The sequence below is a fragment of the Rhineura floridana genome, chromosome 1 (assembly GCF_030035675.1).
Source record: "Rhineura floridana isolate rRhiFlo1 chromosome 1, rRhiFlo1.hap2, whole genome shotgun sequence".
NCBI classification, from domain to species: Eukaryota; Metazoa; Chordata; class Lepidosauria; order Squamata; family Rhineuridae; genus Rhineura; species Rhineura floridana.
Window position 1 is genome coordinate 88,112,138 of NC_084480.1, and position 16,034 is coordinate 88,128,171.

The 16,034-nt window shown below is 38.4% G+C and overlaps 1 protein-coding gene and 1 long non-coding RNA gene across 8 annotated transcripts in view; one reads left to right on the plus strand and one right to left on the minus strand.

Annotated features, from left to right (window-relative positions):
• Nucleotides 1-5,028, plus strand: part of NFIL3 (nuclear factor, interleukin 3 regulated) — a 29,614-nt gene extending 24,586 nt beyond the window's left edge. For all 7 annotated transcript variants that reach the window (XM_061625727.1, XM_061625746.1, XM_061625775.1 and 4 more), the window contains exon 2: nucleotides 3,121-5,028. In XM_061625727.1, coding sequence (XP_061481711.1) covers nucleotides 3,318-4,706 — 1,389 coding nt within the window. In that variant the 5' untranslated portion in view covers nucleotides 3,121-3,317 and the 3' untranslated portion in view covers nucleotides 4,707-5,028. The remainder of the gene's footprint in view (nucleotides 1-3,120) is intronic.
• Nucleotides 980-16,034, minus strand: part of LOC133384015 (uncharacterized) — a 76,149-nt gene continuing 61,094 nt past the window's right edge. The window contains exons 3-4 of the long non-coding RNA XR_009762451.1: nucleotides 9,097-9,578; nucleotides 980-5,794 (exon numbers count right to left, since the gene is read on the minus strand). This is a non-coding gene — a long non-coding RNA (uncharacterized LOC133384015). The remainder of the gene's footprint in view (nucleotides 5,795-9,096; nucleotides 9,579-16,034) is intronic.

Here is a 16,034-nt window from a genome sequence, read left to right on the forward strand (position 1 = left end):
AGGATTTAACGTTGTTGTTTTTTTAAGTAATGCTGGTGTACAAATTGGGAGATGCCTTCTTAGAAATATTTTTCTGAATGCTGCAAGTCTTAGCTATAAAAGTACTATGTAAATAATAATGTCTATCTTTAGAAAGATCTCTTAAGTTACTGTAGTTGTAAATTGCTACAGCAATGTTTTCACATAATAAAGCATGGATCTCTTTTTAAAAATCAACAGCTGATCATCATCATCATCTAGTTTAAAAAGATGTACCAAAGGCTGCTCTGGTTAACTCATATCAGCCATTCTCTAAACTAATCTGAAACTGACATTTAGCTCATGAATGAAAACAGATAAATCAGATTTCATGCAGGCATCAAACTTGACATAGTTCTATGTATACTTAAAAAAAAAAAACATAATTTTCCAAACTACCGTTTAACCTTCCTCTGTATGAAGTACAATGTTTGAAAGTAGCCAGAGTGAGTTAGACTGGAGCAGCGGTGTCCAACAGTTTCTCATACTTGCCAAAATTGTGGCAAATGTGTTAATGGTGTCACCACATGACACACACAAAAATTAACTGTATTTTTGAGGGTAGAAAAATACACAATAATGTTTTGAATTATTTACTGATAGAATTAGAGAGAAATCTGACATATCTTTTCACCAAGTAGTGCAGGAAACTTAGACATAAAATCAGATTACATCTCAACACTGTCTCCATTTTTTTGTCCAATATTTGTGACCTACATTTGCAGTGTTCAAAAACAGTGGTCGTGTGTGGACTCTGCCCACAGTGCAAGTGCATTTTGCAGCATATAGGACCAAGGATGAATCTGTGATTAAGGGTGGAGGGTGGACACTTTTTTGAACTGGTGCCTGTATAAAACATTTTTATTTTTTAAAAAAATAGGTGAAAGAAGCAAAGCACCATTTTGCCAAAAGTCAATAGCCATTTTGCCACATGTGGCGACTATGTTAGATACCAGGGGACTAGAGCTTCTATACACAGACCACAAAACAAAGAACAAAATTAGCATTTATTTAGATGAGTGGAACATATATTTGGATATATAAAAAGGAGTAGGAAATAGCATTCCATCTAGCATACTGACTTTAATATTTTAGATTCCTAGAACCAGTGTAAAATACCTAGGACACAACTCTCACCACCCTCCTTTGTATTTAATATGTGTGTAATGGGTTGGATCCAGATTTGTATTCAGTAGAGTTCTGCTCATGCTGGAGAAAGTGAGCGGAGAACTGATTTCTATTGATTTCTCGTTACTCTCCAGCCCCCTATAAAACTGCTCTAGAGGTTTAGGGGACCATTTAGATCAGCCTGGGAGGTGCTGCTGGAATTGCAGGGGGAATCAGCAGAAATTATCTCTCTGACCCTGCTGCTAGATTTTGGTTCCCTCTATAAATGGCAAGAACCCTTATGTTCGTGGAGGGAGAAGTTGAGATCAAACCCACTGTTAGGTCATTGTGCACTGGAAAACTTTAAAACAGAACACTACTCCATTACAGAATTGTGATAGCATTACATTTTAAAGGACTTTGCCAAGTAATATCATCATCAACATCATCATCTGTTTATTTCTATACCGCTTTTTGGCCAAGGCCTCCAAAGCTGTGAGATTAATGCAAAAGAAAATACAATAAAACTACAGTAGATGGAAATGCAAATCACAATACAATAAATAAAAATTTAAAAATAGCAAAAATCCAGGCACATCTTGAATTACACTGTATGTTCATGAGCTGCATTTGTGCTCTCACCAACACAGCTGCCAACCACAAGACAACTGCCCACATTATAGGCTTCTCCCTGAAAAGAGCTACAGTGATAGTAAAGTTCTTACAGTGCTCTCCAGGGCAGGGCTAGCTGGCTCAACCTTCTGGCTCCTCATCAGGCTGCAGTTTTCCAGGTGCAGGAATGGACTGGGGGTATTCCTTGAGTTGACCAAATAGAGGCTGGCTTGACAAGGATATGGGATGCACACAAAGGTCTTCTAGGAACATTGGAAGCTGCTTTACATCAAGTGAGATCATTGATCCATTTATCTCAGTTTTGTCTACACTGACTGGCAGTGACTCTCCAGGGTTTCAGACAGGAGTTTTCCCCAACCCTACCAAAGACTGAACCTGGGATCTTTTGCATGCAAAGCAAATGCCCTACCACTTAGCCACTGTTCTTTCCACATTGCACATGGTTGTGCATGCTTGTGATGAGGCTGGGGGGGGGGAATCAGAGTCTTGTTATGCCTTCCATGCTCAGGTATTGCTCCCACACAAGAGAGGATTATGCCCTTTGTTACACAGAGTCTGTAGAATTAACAGATTAAACTTCTAGATAGCAAACCTCTGACTCTCTTGGCAGGGGACATGCAGATTGTATTCATGGAAATGACAAATCAGCAGACAAGCAAACTGATCCCTCCTTCCGCAGCACACTTATTAAGAACGTTGATGTGTAATAATGTTACAGTCTCATATGGGGCAGAATCAGCCACCAGCAATCCATTTAAAGTTTTCCAGTGAAAAATGAACTAATTTTATAAGCATATGAACTACAGTGGGGAATCACATTAAGGAAAGTGACTTAACTAAAATCTGATTAGCATAAAAGACAAAACTCAAGGGAAACTGCAATAGATGTCTGACAGGAACACATAGGAGTTCAAAAGTTCACATAAATATTGCTAAGTGTTTTCATTATACAGTATTGGAACCAAAGCTTATCTGGTATGGAAAGTATAACTTTTTGACCTGATGTAAACTTGGTGTTAAGGATGGTCACTTCTTTTTAGCCATGATAGGTTTGTTAAAGTAGTTGTAGTCAGTTTAGGATTACAAATATCCTCAGGATGACATCATTAGTTTAACTGCGACAGTATTGTGTAGAAGAAGAGGTTATATAACTTCCCACTAACATTATTTTAATTCTTTTAAGGTATGCAAGTACTATAACTGTTTATTAAAATGTCTAATAAGGTAAAATCACCCCGTGATTTATAACTTGATTTTTCTTTCCTTGGTTGTGGGGTCAATGACTAAAAGATGCTTTGATAATTATTTTAAAAAAGGTGTATAAAATCAATAAATGAATTGTTATTCTTTTGTGTGCCACAGGTTTTCTGGAAGATTGGCAGCTGAACTTACTCAGAAGCAAATGTTACCAAGACAACATGATGCTTGAGACAATAGAATGAATGGAAGAATACTTATGGATTTAAAATTATTGTATTTATCCAGTTGTTATGGTTCAAGAAGTCCTGGAAGATTAATTTATCCTGTTACTATTTGCACACCTACTAAAATTGCTTCTGATGCAGCTGAGAAAAATGCAGTCCATTAAAACAGAACAGGCACCTGCTGACTCAAGTAGAAATGTGGACAAAATTATGGCACTTAATTCTACATTAACAGATGTATCTGATGACCTAGCTACTGGTGATGAAATGTTACTCAGCGATGGAGGCACTGTAAAAAACAAGTCTTCAGCATGCCGGAGAAAGCGGGAATTCATTCCTGATGAAAAGAAAGATGCTATGTATTGGGAAAAACGGCGGAAAAATAATGAAGCTGCCAAAAGGTCTCGTGAAAAGCGGCGACTGAATGACCTTGTATTGGAGAACAAACTAATTGCACTGGGAGAAGAAAATGCCACTTTAAAAGCTGAGTTGCTTTCACTGAAGCTAAAGTTTGGTTTAATTAGCTCTTCAGCATATGCCCAAGAGGTTCAGAAGCTCAGCAATTCAACAACTGTTTATTTTCAGGAGTATCAGAATGCCAAATCAGGTATTAACTCTTTCATGGATGAACATGAACCACCTATGGTAGGTAGTAGTTGTATATCTGTCATTAAGCACTCACCACAAAGTTCTTTATCTGATGTATCTGAAGTGTCATCAGTAGACCATACTCAAGCAAGCCCCATACAAAATAATTGCAGAAATCCTGAAAACAAGTTCCAGATCATAAAGCAGGAGCCAATGGAACTGGAAAACTATGCAAGAGATTCACGAGATGAAAGAGGCTCCTATACAACATCCATGTACCCAAACTTCATGGGAAGCAACTTTAGTGGCTACTCACATTCCCCTCCACTGTTGCAAGTTAACAGATCCTCCAGTAATTCTCCAAGAACTTCAGAGGCTGATGATGGTGTTGTAGGAAAGTCATCAGATGGAGAAGATGAGCAGCAGGTACCTAAAGGTCCAATCCACTCTCCCGTTGAACTTAAAAATAATCATGCTACAGTTAAAGTTCCAGAGGTGAGCTCGTCTGCACTGCCTCATAAGCTTAGAATTAAGGCCAAGGCCATGCAAATCAAAGTGGAATCATTGGATAATGATTATGATGCTACCCAGAAATTATCATCACCAATTGATATGTCTTCTAAAAGACATTTTGAACTAGAAAAGCACAATGCGCAAAATTTGGTACATACTTCTCACACTCCTTTTTCTGTTCAAGTGACTAATATCCAAGACTGGTCTCTGAAACCAGAACATTGGCATCATCAAAAAGAATTCACTGAAAAAATTCAGAGTGGTTGCAAAGCTGGAGTGGCTGACATTAAAGACAATTCCTACAAAGTGTCAGAGACAGAGAACTTGTATTTGAAGCAGGGCATAGCAAATTTGTCGGCAGAGGTTGCTTCACTTAAAAGACTTATAACTACACAACACATCTCTGCTTCAGACTCTGGCTAAATGACTACTGAAAAAATGCTTGTTTTAAAGGATGTCATTTGCAGTAGATTGATATGTTTTGTATTATGCTGAATTTTCACTGGACTTGTGATGTCATTTCACTGTAATGTTCACATAATGTCTGATGGATGGTGTCCTTTTGTGCACAGATTACTATAAAGACTAGATTGTCATGATCACTATGCCTTGTGTATAGTTAAGTAGCCTGTGCAAAGGCTGTATATAGTGAACATTATTTTTTTGTCGTTCTGTTACTATAAAGTGTGAAAGTTGCCAGTTCCAATAAACACTTGGTGACAAGCACAGAACTGGTATGTTGTTCAGTCCATTTCCATTAACCTGTAAATACGCCAGTCCTGATTACTGTCTCCATTATCTTAGTTATGTATTAGTTATAATGGAGGGTGCTGTCCCTATCCCCCCACAAAGCCCACTCCCCTCTGTGCTGCTTGGCAAGCTGCTTTTGAATCTCAGTAGAGTTTGAAAGGCAGTTTTAAATGAAGCATTGCTGGAGCAGGTACAGGACAAAAACAAAGTATATGCAGAAGCTCTTGGGAATGCCAAAAGGTTCCTTCCAAAAGAATTGTGGCCATTATGTTTTAGACCAGTTTACCAAATTACATCATTGTGATCATAAATAGTTAAATTAAAAAAAGTTAAATTAAAAATACACCAGCAATTGGTTAAGTAGCAGGAAGCACAGAGCAGGAATAAATGGACAGTTCTCCCAGTGTAGGAATGTAGAAAATGGAGTCCCCCAAGGATCAGTATTGGGACCTTTACTTTCTAATTTGTTCATGAGTTGGCGTGAGCTGTGAGATGGCCAAATTTGCTGATGACACTAAATTGTTCAGGGTTGTTAAAATGAAAAGGGATTGTGAAGAGCTCCAAAAGGACCTCTCCACATTGAATGAATGGGTGGTAAAATGGCAAATGCAATTCAATGTAAACACGTATAAAGTTATGCATATTGGAACAAAGTCTATTAATTTCACATATATACTCATAGGGTCTGAACTGGCAGTGACTGACCAGGAACGAGACGCAGGGGTCGTAGTGGATAGCTTGATAAAGATGTCAACCAGCAGCTGTGAAAAAGACAAATTCCATGCTAAGGATCATTAGGAAAGGTATTGAAAATAAAACTGCTGATATCATAATGCCATTGTATATATCTACAGTGCGGCCGCATTTGGAATACTGTGTATAGTTCTGGTCACCTCACCTCAAAAAGGATATTGTAGAGCTGGAATAGGTTCAGGAAAGGTCAACCAAAATTATCAGGTATGAGTGACTCCCATATGAGGAAAGTTTGCAGCATTTGGGCTATTTAGATTAGAGAAAACACAAGTAAGAGGTGACATGACAGAAGTGTATAAAATTATGCATGTCATGGAGAAAGTGGATAGAGAAAAGTTTTTCTGTCTGATAACACTAAAACTTGCAGACATCCACTGAAGCTGAATGTTGGAAGATTCAGGACAGACAAAATAAAATACTTTTTCACACAACATAGTTAAACTAGGAATTTGCTCCCACAAGAGGCAGTGCTGGCCCCCAACTTGAATGGATTTAAAAGATTAGAAATATTCATGGAGGATAAGGCTATCGGTGGCTACTAGCCATAATGGCTGTGTCTTACCTCCAGAGGTGGAGGCAGTGTGCTTCAGAATACCAGTTGCTGGAAACTGCAGGAGAGAATGCTCTTTGCACACAGGTTCTGCTTGCGGGTTTCCCATGGGCAACTGGTTGGCCACTGTGAACACAGGATGCTGGACTAGATGGGCCACTGGCCTGATCCAGCAGGCTCTGCTTATATTATGTAACAATAAATGCAATCTATGACACACAAATACAGGAAAACTGTGGAATCGTACTTTTTTCCTATAGGGACTGCATAACAAGAAAGGTGATAGCTAAAAGCTCTCTTGACTAAATTGTTGTGACAAGAATCCATTATACACAAGGAAATGATGTGGACACTGTTGACTAATTGGTCAGTTTTTTACTCTTCCAATCTATGTAGGCTCAGCTATTTCCTAGAAATATCAGGGTAGTCCACGATGATGGGAGACTGAAACCTTAAGCCTTTAGCTCTAACAGCCTTTGGTAGGCAAATGTTTTAATCATCATAGTTCTGCTTATTTCTTGTAACAAACATTAACAAAAAATACAAACATTTTGCTGCAGTCTCCAAAGGCTTTTAGTAGGTTATTAAAATAAACATTTTATATAATATTATGCAGCTCTTTGTGTACACATTAATAGCCCGTTTTAATAGCTCCCCCCCCCCGCATTCAGATAGATATTCTGGTATCCAGTAAAACTCAGTTAATATTTTTGTTTCCCTTACTGAATATGGATATCAATTGTTTGTTTTGTTGTTGTTGCCTTATATAAGAGAAGTTGTTTTCTACAACTAAAGGATTTAATTTACTCAAGAACTTGTTTCAACAGAACTTGACTTCAATTCAAGATGAATTTTAGCATCACAGGCCACATTCTTTAGAATTTGTAAGAATTCATTAGCTACTTTGTTTAATATGCAGGGATAATATGGTTTTAAAAAACTATTGCAGTCTTCTGAACCCAGATTTTCCTTGTTTAGATGATTTTTTGTTTCTTAAATGATATAATGTAGCTTCTCCTACAGACCTCAAGTACATTTTGTTTTTAAGAGCACATTCCTATCATAAGTGTGAATTTTCAGATTCATGTTAAGCGATGATCATGGGGAAAAAACTTTTCTCTTGGTCTTATTTGTATGTGAAAAGAGGCATGGTGTGTGGTGACTTCTTCATGTGACCAGCATATTACTATGATGTGCTAAGGTATATCTGCACATCTGTTGATTTTTGAGTGATTTAAACTAGTAATTTCTGCTAGTAACTTGTGTACCTAATACCTCTTGAACTCCACTTTATTTATTTATTGTATTTGTATACCACCCCATAGCCGAAGCTCTTTGGGTGGTTTACAACAATTAAAAACATTAAAAACAAATATACAAATTTCAAAACATTTTAAAAAAGCAATTTTAAAGTTTTAAAGTCTTCATAAGTTTTATAGATTCCAGTGTTTATAAAATAAGTTCTTAATGTGTTAGCAGTGGTTGTTAAAACCTTTGGAATTTTTTTCTTAGGGGTGGAGAATTTGTAATCCCTCCCACCTGTGACTCCAACTCTCATCAGCCCCAATAAGCATGGTCAGTGGTCAGGGATAATTGCAACTATAGTCCAGCACCATCTGAAGGGCCACAGGTTTGCCATCCCTGTTTTACCAAGAGAGTGGCTGTATACTATAGCCAGTGTGGATTTTTCGCATTCCACAATGTTAAATTGAAAATACCCCCATGCCATTCTGATGCTTCCCATAAGATCATTTCAAAACAAAACCTTCCAAAACTTATAGTCCTGAACTCAGAAACACTTGCTTAACAACCCTGTAAATTTTCATGGCAGTACACAAAACAGTCAGAGAGAATAGAGAGTCTAAAAAGGGGGGGGAACCCAGCGCCCTTTTGGGCTTTTTTTCTGTCAGAGTACTCATAATCTGTTGAAATTCATTAAAAATCAGCCATGTTCACAGAGTACCTGTAATCCTGTTACTGACCTTGCTCCATACTCTGACCTTTATCTTCTACAGTTTAAAAGTTAAAAAAATTCCTGGCTGATTTTTAATTAATTTAAGAAATTTTGGCTTGCACTCAGTGATAATGTCGGACATGCTCAGTAAGAACCAACTGTCAGTGTTTTAAAAGCCCGACTCACAGCTGTTGGGCTTGCCTAATCAGGGGGCCACACACACACCAGACTTTGATTTCACGTGAGACAGTCATTGCTTTCCCCAGAGAATCCTGGGAAGTGTAGTTTATGAAGGGTTCTGAGAGGAGACTCCTATTCCCCTGACATAGCTCCAGTGGCCAGAGTGGTTTAACAGTCAGCCACTTTGAAGCTCTGTGAGGTGAACAGGGCCTCCCCTAGCAACTCTCAGCACCCTTCACTAACTACACTTCCCAGGATTCTTTGGGAGAAGCCATGACTCTCTAAAGTGGAATAAATGTCTGGTGTGGATGTGAGCAGTGACAGCTTTGGTTTAATTTTGGGTGGGAGGCTACATGCGCCTGCTGTAGAATAAAAAGGTGGGGAAATGCTGAAAAGCAATGATACTGTTCACAATGTTTTCCAATTGGAAAGGAAAGGGGCTTCCCCTCTGCCCAGTGCCGACTGTCAGCTTTTCACTGAGACAGCAGCATCGGTGGGGGTGCAGGCAGGGCTGGAAATTCCTTGGTAATTGCCAGGCCGTAAGTCCTCAGCTGGCAGCTTGGCTATAAATCTGCCAGGCTAGCAAGGAGGAAGCAAGATAAGGGCAGGGACCGTTCCAAGCTTACGTGCCAAGCCAGAAATCCAGAAGAAACGTCAGTGAAGGTTCGGGTCCAGTTTGCCGAGAGATCAGTCCAAGTCAAGGTTCAGGGGATAGGAAGACACACAGTGGTCACACCTGACGTAGTCAGCAACACATTGAAGCCAGGTTCTGTCTTTTAAAGAACACCTCTGCAGACAGGTGGGAACAATCACCCCTCTGGCTTCTGCAAGCATGCCGGCCTTTAATGGACAGGCCGGCCCCTCTGCTGCCTGACTTTCTGTCGTCTTCGCTCTGCAGGTCAGAGGGGAGCCTCCTGGTCACTGTCTGATTCTGGCTGAAGAGCTTCAGCTGTGTCTTGGACGCTCTCCAGCTGAGGGGGAGTAGGAGCTGCGTTCTCAGGAGTTTCCTTTTTTTCCCCCTTCTGGGTCTGTGGCTGTTACGCCTGAGTCGTCCTCATCTGATGAGTCCTCCGAAGGGGCCATGACACCCACCATCCAATCTTACCTCCTGGATTAAAAAGCAGAGAAATTCACTAATAGGCAAAAAACCTTGTCGATTAAGAACATACCTATAGCCCACAGCTATTTCTATCAAACTTTAAAAAGCAGGGAAATTGGGCAGCTACTGTGAATGCACCAGGGGAGCAGGAGACCAGACCTCCTCTCTGAGATATTATACTGCCCTACAAATTAGTCAAAATGCAAACACCATTTGGGTTGGTCTTTCACAGTCCAATCCACTTGCTGTGTAGCTTGGAAGAATTTGGTAACATGTGCCTCTGAGCATATGGTGAGTGGTGGCAACACCTGCAATCAGCCCAAATAACAGAAACAAGAAGTGCTGTGCTGATCTTGTTTTAGCAGGGAGGAAGCAACATAAGACAGTTGATATTGTTCAGATAGTCACTTTAAATATGTCTGATTTACTTTGCAATTTTAGTGAAGTTTTCTATAGGAAATCATTTTCTTTTGTTTCTATTTCTGTGAATATGTGAAGTACAGCAACAGTTTGAAAATTTACACACAAAAAAACCCCTCCAAAAATAATTGTGGAATAATGGCGCTGACTATTCTGCAGAATAGTCTCCAGTGGACATCAGGAGTGTCTCAGTTTGCACAAGATAAAACAGTGGGAGGTGAAATATATTCTAGCAAACTGCTAGGTGTGCTCTATGTTTTTAATTGACCGTGCCCACCTTGCCTTAAATGAAGCAGTTTAAACATAGCAGGCTGAAAGCATGCATCTTGGGCAGGCCAAGTTTGTTTTTTTCCAACAGATAAGAGTCATTGCTTATTTATTTATTTATTTAATTTGTATACCACCCCATAGCTGAAGCTCTCTGGGTGGTTTACAACACTTAAAAACATTAAAAACAAATATACAAATTTAAAAACACATTTTTAAAAAGCAATTTAAAAACACATGCTAAAATGCTTGCGAGAAGAGGTAAGTCTTGACCTGGTGCCGAAAAGATAACAATGTTGGCGCCAGGCGAACTTCGTCAGGAACATCATTCCATAATTTGGGGGCCACCACTGAGAAGTAGCAACATATTGTAATCCATCTGATTTTACATCAAACTGCAGTTTTAGATTCAACTGTTAATGCACCCCAAATAGAAATAGAACATAACCTCCAATTTGAAACACAAAAGGCTGTCTTCACCATCATATGACACTGACTGATAAAAAGGCTTTGAAATTAATAAAAATAAATTTGATACAGGTTTCTAGGATGAACAATGAGGTAAATAAAATTTTCTAGATTAGATTCTCTGTAGAAACAATAGTAACACAGGCAAGAAGCAAAGTAAGAAGACCAACAAACATACAAAAGTGTAATTCTCCATATTTGGAGATGGCAGGTGTTGCCACCACTCACCATATGCTCAGAGGCACATCTTACTAAATTCTTCCAAGCTACACAGCAAGTAGATTGGACTGTGAAAGACTAACCCAAATTGTGTTTGCATTCTGACAAATTTGTAGGGCAGTACAATATCTCAGAGAGGAGGTCAGGTCTCCTGCTCCCCTGGTGCATTCACTATAGCTGCCCAGTTTCTCTGCTTTTTAAAGTTGATAGAAATATCTGTGGGCTATAGATATGTTCTTAAACTGCAAGGTTTTTTACCTGTTAGTGAATATTAATACAATTATGTGATCTATCTTAAATACTCTTCACTAATAGGTCCCTCACTTCACCTCTTTATATCCTCTGTCTGTCATTACCTTGTCTATCATTACTTCTGTGACCTTCTAAAATCATACATAAACAGGTCCTCCCCCTTTTTTAATATCTCAGCAACATTAGTGTCAAGGGCTATTTCACAAATGCATATTTTCACCACTTGATGACTGTAACAAATTATAACTTGCATGTATGAATGGACTACTGAAGTTGAAACACCACATATAGAACTTTAATACATCCACTCCACTGGATGACTAGTGGCTGAGTGCATGAACTGACTCCGCTGAAACACATGCATTTGAAGTGGAGTCAGTTCATGCACTCAGCCGCCAGTCATCCAAGGAACAATCCAACACAGAGAATTCAGATGATAAGAGAAAGACACATCTGGGTATATGTAAATATGGTACGATTCAAAATTCTACAAGCCCAACTTGAATTAGTCAGTGATGCACTCAAAGGTTAGAATTGAAGTGTACGGAGTTTACATTTTCTTCCTTTTGGAATTTTTAGGTTAACTACAAGTAAAACCAAACCTCTTGAAAGGTGACCTGTGTGCCTGCTCAGCTGCTCTCCTACTATTGTTGATGAGCATCTTCAGGGTCACTAGTTCCTCTTATTACTGTTCTTTTATCTTTAAAACCACATTTGGACCTGACAGACCTTAGAAGACTGTCCTCTGATAATCCCATGCACATGGTCACCCTAAGTTAGAGTAGCAAAGGTCTCCAAGCCTCATTTTTTCTTTTTGACATAATTGAGAGCATAATAAATTGGGAATTTAGAATGGGGCCAAACTTCAAAATAACTAATTCAGGCTAGATTTGAACTGAGCCCAAATTAGCTCATTTTAGATGAGCCCATTCTGAACTGAGCCCTGGGAAACTTACCCATCCCTAATCAAAATGGAGGGGGCGCATATGCAGTTACATAATGCATGAATTTACCCTTGATAATTTTATTAGGTTAAATGGTTTGTATTTGTTTATATTTATTATTGTTGTTTATGTTTATATTTATTAGCATTTATTGCATACCCTTCATCCATAGGTCTCAGGTTGGGTTACAACAACCTTAAAATACAGTGTTAAAACAATTAAAAACAACCAGAATAGCAAACAACATTTAATGAACATTTGTTTTAACATTTAGGTGAGATAAGTAATCAGAGCATCTGATTCAATCTTCTTTAGTAGTGGAGCTGTATTCTTTTAAATCATTTGTTTCTATGATTTCATAATCTAATTTCATAATCTAAAATTAAAAAAAGAAATAATACTGATTACTAACCCTAACACACATTCTTATATAAATCCTATCCGTTAAGGTTGCAATCTATAATGCACTTACTTAGGGAGCCAATTCCACAGAATATAGCAGGAGTTACTGCTGAGTAAACATGGTTTTTTTTTTAAAAAAAACCCACCACCACTACAGATCTTTTCTTAAAGTTGAAGGACTTTGGTGATGAATCACTACCCAGCTAGCTATACTGTGCATTCAAGTTTACAAGCAGTCATGCCTAATTTTGGTCACATGAATTCGTGCCTGTACAGTAGTTATCCCTAGGAACACCTATTTGAGGGCAAATAGGTTAAACTGGAACCTCAGTTCCTCTCCAGAAGATCCCAGGTTCAATCCCTGGCATCTCCAGGTAGGGCTGGGACAGACTTCTACCTGACACCCTGGAGAGCCATTGCCAGTCAGTGTAGACAACACTGAGCTAGATAGACTAATGGTCCAACTTGGTATAAGGCAGCTCCCTATATTTGTATATTCCAACATGCCATTTGCCACCCTTCCTCATCCAACCAACCGTGAAGTAGATTTCTCTTTGCTTCAGCTAGCAGATTAAGAAGGCAGAATGCAAATGTCGAAAAGCCTTTGCCATTCACAGCTGAGAGGTGCTTTTAAAATCCCTGTTTCAAATATTAGGGTTACAGAGTGCAACTACATGTTATTCTCACATGGGACTGCTACCAACAAAATGGCATTCCTGTGAAATTTTCTACCCTGAAATGTATAGTATTGTTTAGACCAAGGGTGGCTAAGCTGTGACATGTGAGCTACATACAGCCCCCCCAGGTTTTTTGTGGTCCCCCAAGACTCCCCAAAATTTGTCATTTACTCTTTTAAAAAAATGTTGCTGTGAGTCCCCTGCCGTGATGTCGTGAGCCATCATTAGGGATGAAAAATAAATTCATTCTTTGTTGTGAACCTACCTAATTCACAATTCCCAAAACAATTCAGGAGCCAAAACACAGCTATCCTTCAAATTTCATGCTTCTTCCAGTGGTGTGATGCTTTCTCCAACTTGTACAAAAATGTGTATATTGAAGGAACTATACATTTTAAAATGCACATATTCATGAAAATAACATATAAAGTACATGATATTGGTGGAAATTGCTCGGGAATATGTTTTAAGGCAGGTTTGCAAACAAAAATGTGGATATTAGGAGAATGCTCACTGAAATGCTGACAAATTTTGAAGGCTTTTCTTTTTTTTTTAAAAAAATCACTAACTGATACAGAAATGTGTCAAACTGAACTTAAGGCTGGAAAAAGGAGAAACCAAAATTAACAGTTTCCCTCACCATGGTATCATCATGTTAAGCATTTCCATACGCCCAACTGTACAACTGAGTCAATTGTACTATAGATTATGGGGTGCTATTCTCAGCAGTTTAACGTTCTAGTTTAACATTCTAGTTTAATGTTGTTCAGTCTGTTCTGAATAGTAAATTGCATGTGTCTGTGTGTGTCTCTGTGTTGAATGAGGTTGATTGTGTAAAATGACAACAGTCACATTTTGATTAGGTTCTTGTATGTCAACCGCTTTGATGCAAGTAATATTTTCTTCCATGATTTTTATTGAAATTATTTAAAATTTTTAAAGTTTCATTTAACTTCTTCATAGTAATGTATTACTACACATTTGGAAATGAAAAAAGTACTACCAGATGAATGCCAGTAAAATTAGTGGAGCTCTAAGTTAAAAATATGGCTTTTATTACCACCATATTGTTTTAAAAATACTTTTTACAGCTCACTGCACAACATGAGTTGAGTAACCACATGATTACAACAAAACAATTTTCATTGCAAAAGTGAACTAGCATGAATGTTCTGGTACAGAACATCATGTCCAAGGGTAATATGATACATGGCCAAGGGCTGGGATGCTTATGTAATGTACAATTCTGAAATGAATAGCTCTGCGACTGCAAGAAAACAGGGGCTCTCAACTTTCTTTTCCAGGACATGGTACCCATGAAATTAGAAGGCAGGAGGATGTTAACCACCTACTTTATACACCATCTTATCTAGAGTGTGAAGGGTTGGACTTGCTGACTTTGGAAATCTGTTATAAGCTATGTGCGGCACAAGAAGATATAGTAAATAATTGAGTTTAGAGTATCATTCCAAAGTCCTCAGAGGTAAAAAGCTACTAGTTCATTAAAGCTCCAATCCTAGACACGTTTACTGGGATGTAAGCCCCCCTGGAAACCATGGGATTTTCTTCTGAGTAAACATACATAGGATTGTGCTGCACATTCCCCTCTTATTGTAGAAGAACCACCATCTGTTTTGGATGATAAGGCTCCTGGTAAGACAGCAAAAGTTGAATGAGCATTGTGGAAGCCATGCCAAAAGCAGGCTACCATTTGACTGGCAAATACCTAGTTGCAAATTAGCTCACTGAAACTACATGATGAAAAGGCATTAGGAGTTTGAACTCTTATAAAACACAATACTCAAATGTTCTGGCAAACACCCACTGTTCTCAGAAGATTTTCTGTCAAAGTGCTCCTCACACTAGTAATATACAATGTGCTTAATCTGCCTTGTTGGGGTATTTAACTACATGAAGATAAAATAACTTCCAGTGGCATTTATGAGAAGAATCATAGGTGAGTGGTAAAGTAGAAGCTTTGCACGCAGAAGGTCCCAGGTTCAATTTCTGGCATCTTCAGGTTAGAACAGGAAAGAACCCTTCCTGAAATCCTGGAGAGATGCTGTCAGCATCTTGGTCTGATGATATAAAGCAGTTTCCCATGTTCTTCAATGTGAACCATTTTAAAGACTGAACAAATTATGAATTGCAACTTATGGATGACACTGAATAATTCCATAGACACAGAAATACCAGAGAAAGAGGAAAGTATCTCCTCATGTTCACATGAAGAAGGTAGTGGAATCATATCTTTTCTGTTTTTTTGATAGTAATCTTTTTGGGGCCACATTGAAAACACATGTCTCCAAGATCAACATACTTGACCTTGTTTCCCCAAACTAATCACATCAATAATTTTTTTCTGAGTCATTCTGCACAATTGTGATGTGTGTGTTTTAATCAAAATGTTTAAAATATTGCTAATTGAGTTTAAATAATTCCAAGGTAGACAGACTTGTCCCGCAATATTTGCAACACTAAAGCTTATCATTTTAATGTAAATGAATCACAATGGACATTCTGAAGAAGTGGAGGGGCTAAACAGGGTGGATAGAAGTTAGGCCAAGATCTGATTATACAGCATGGATTTTTCACATTCCATCATGTTAAATTGAAAATACCCCCATGCCATTCTGATGCTTCCCATCAACTCATTTCAAAACAAAATCTTACAAAACTTATAGTCCTGGACTCAGAAACGCTTGTTTAACAACCCTTTTAAGTTATCATGGTGATTCACAAAACAGTCAGAGAGAATCCAGGGTTCAAAGTATAAAACAAGAGAAAAAAAATCCAGATCCCTTTTGGACTTTTTT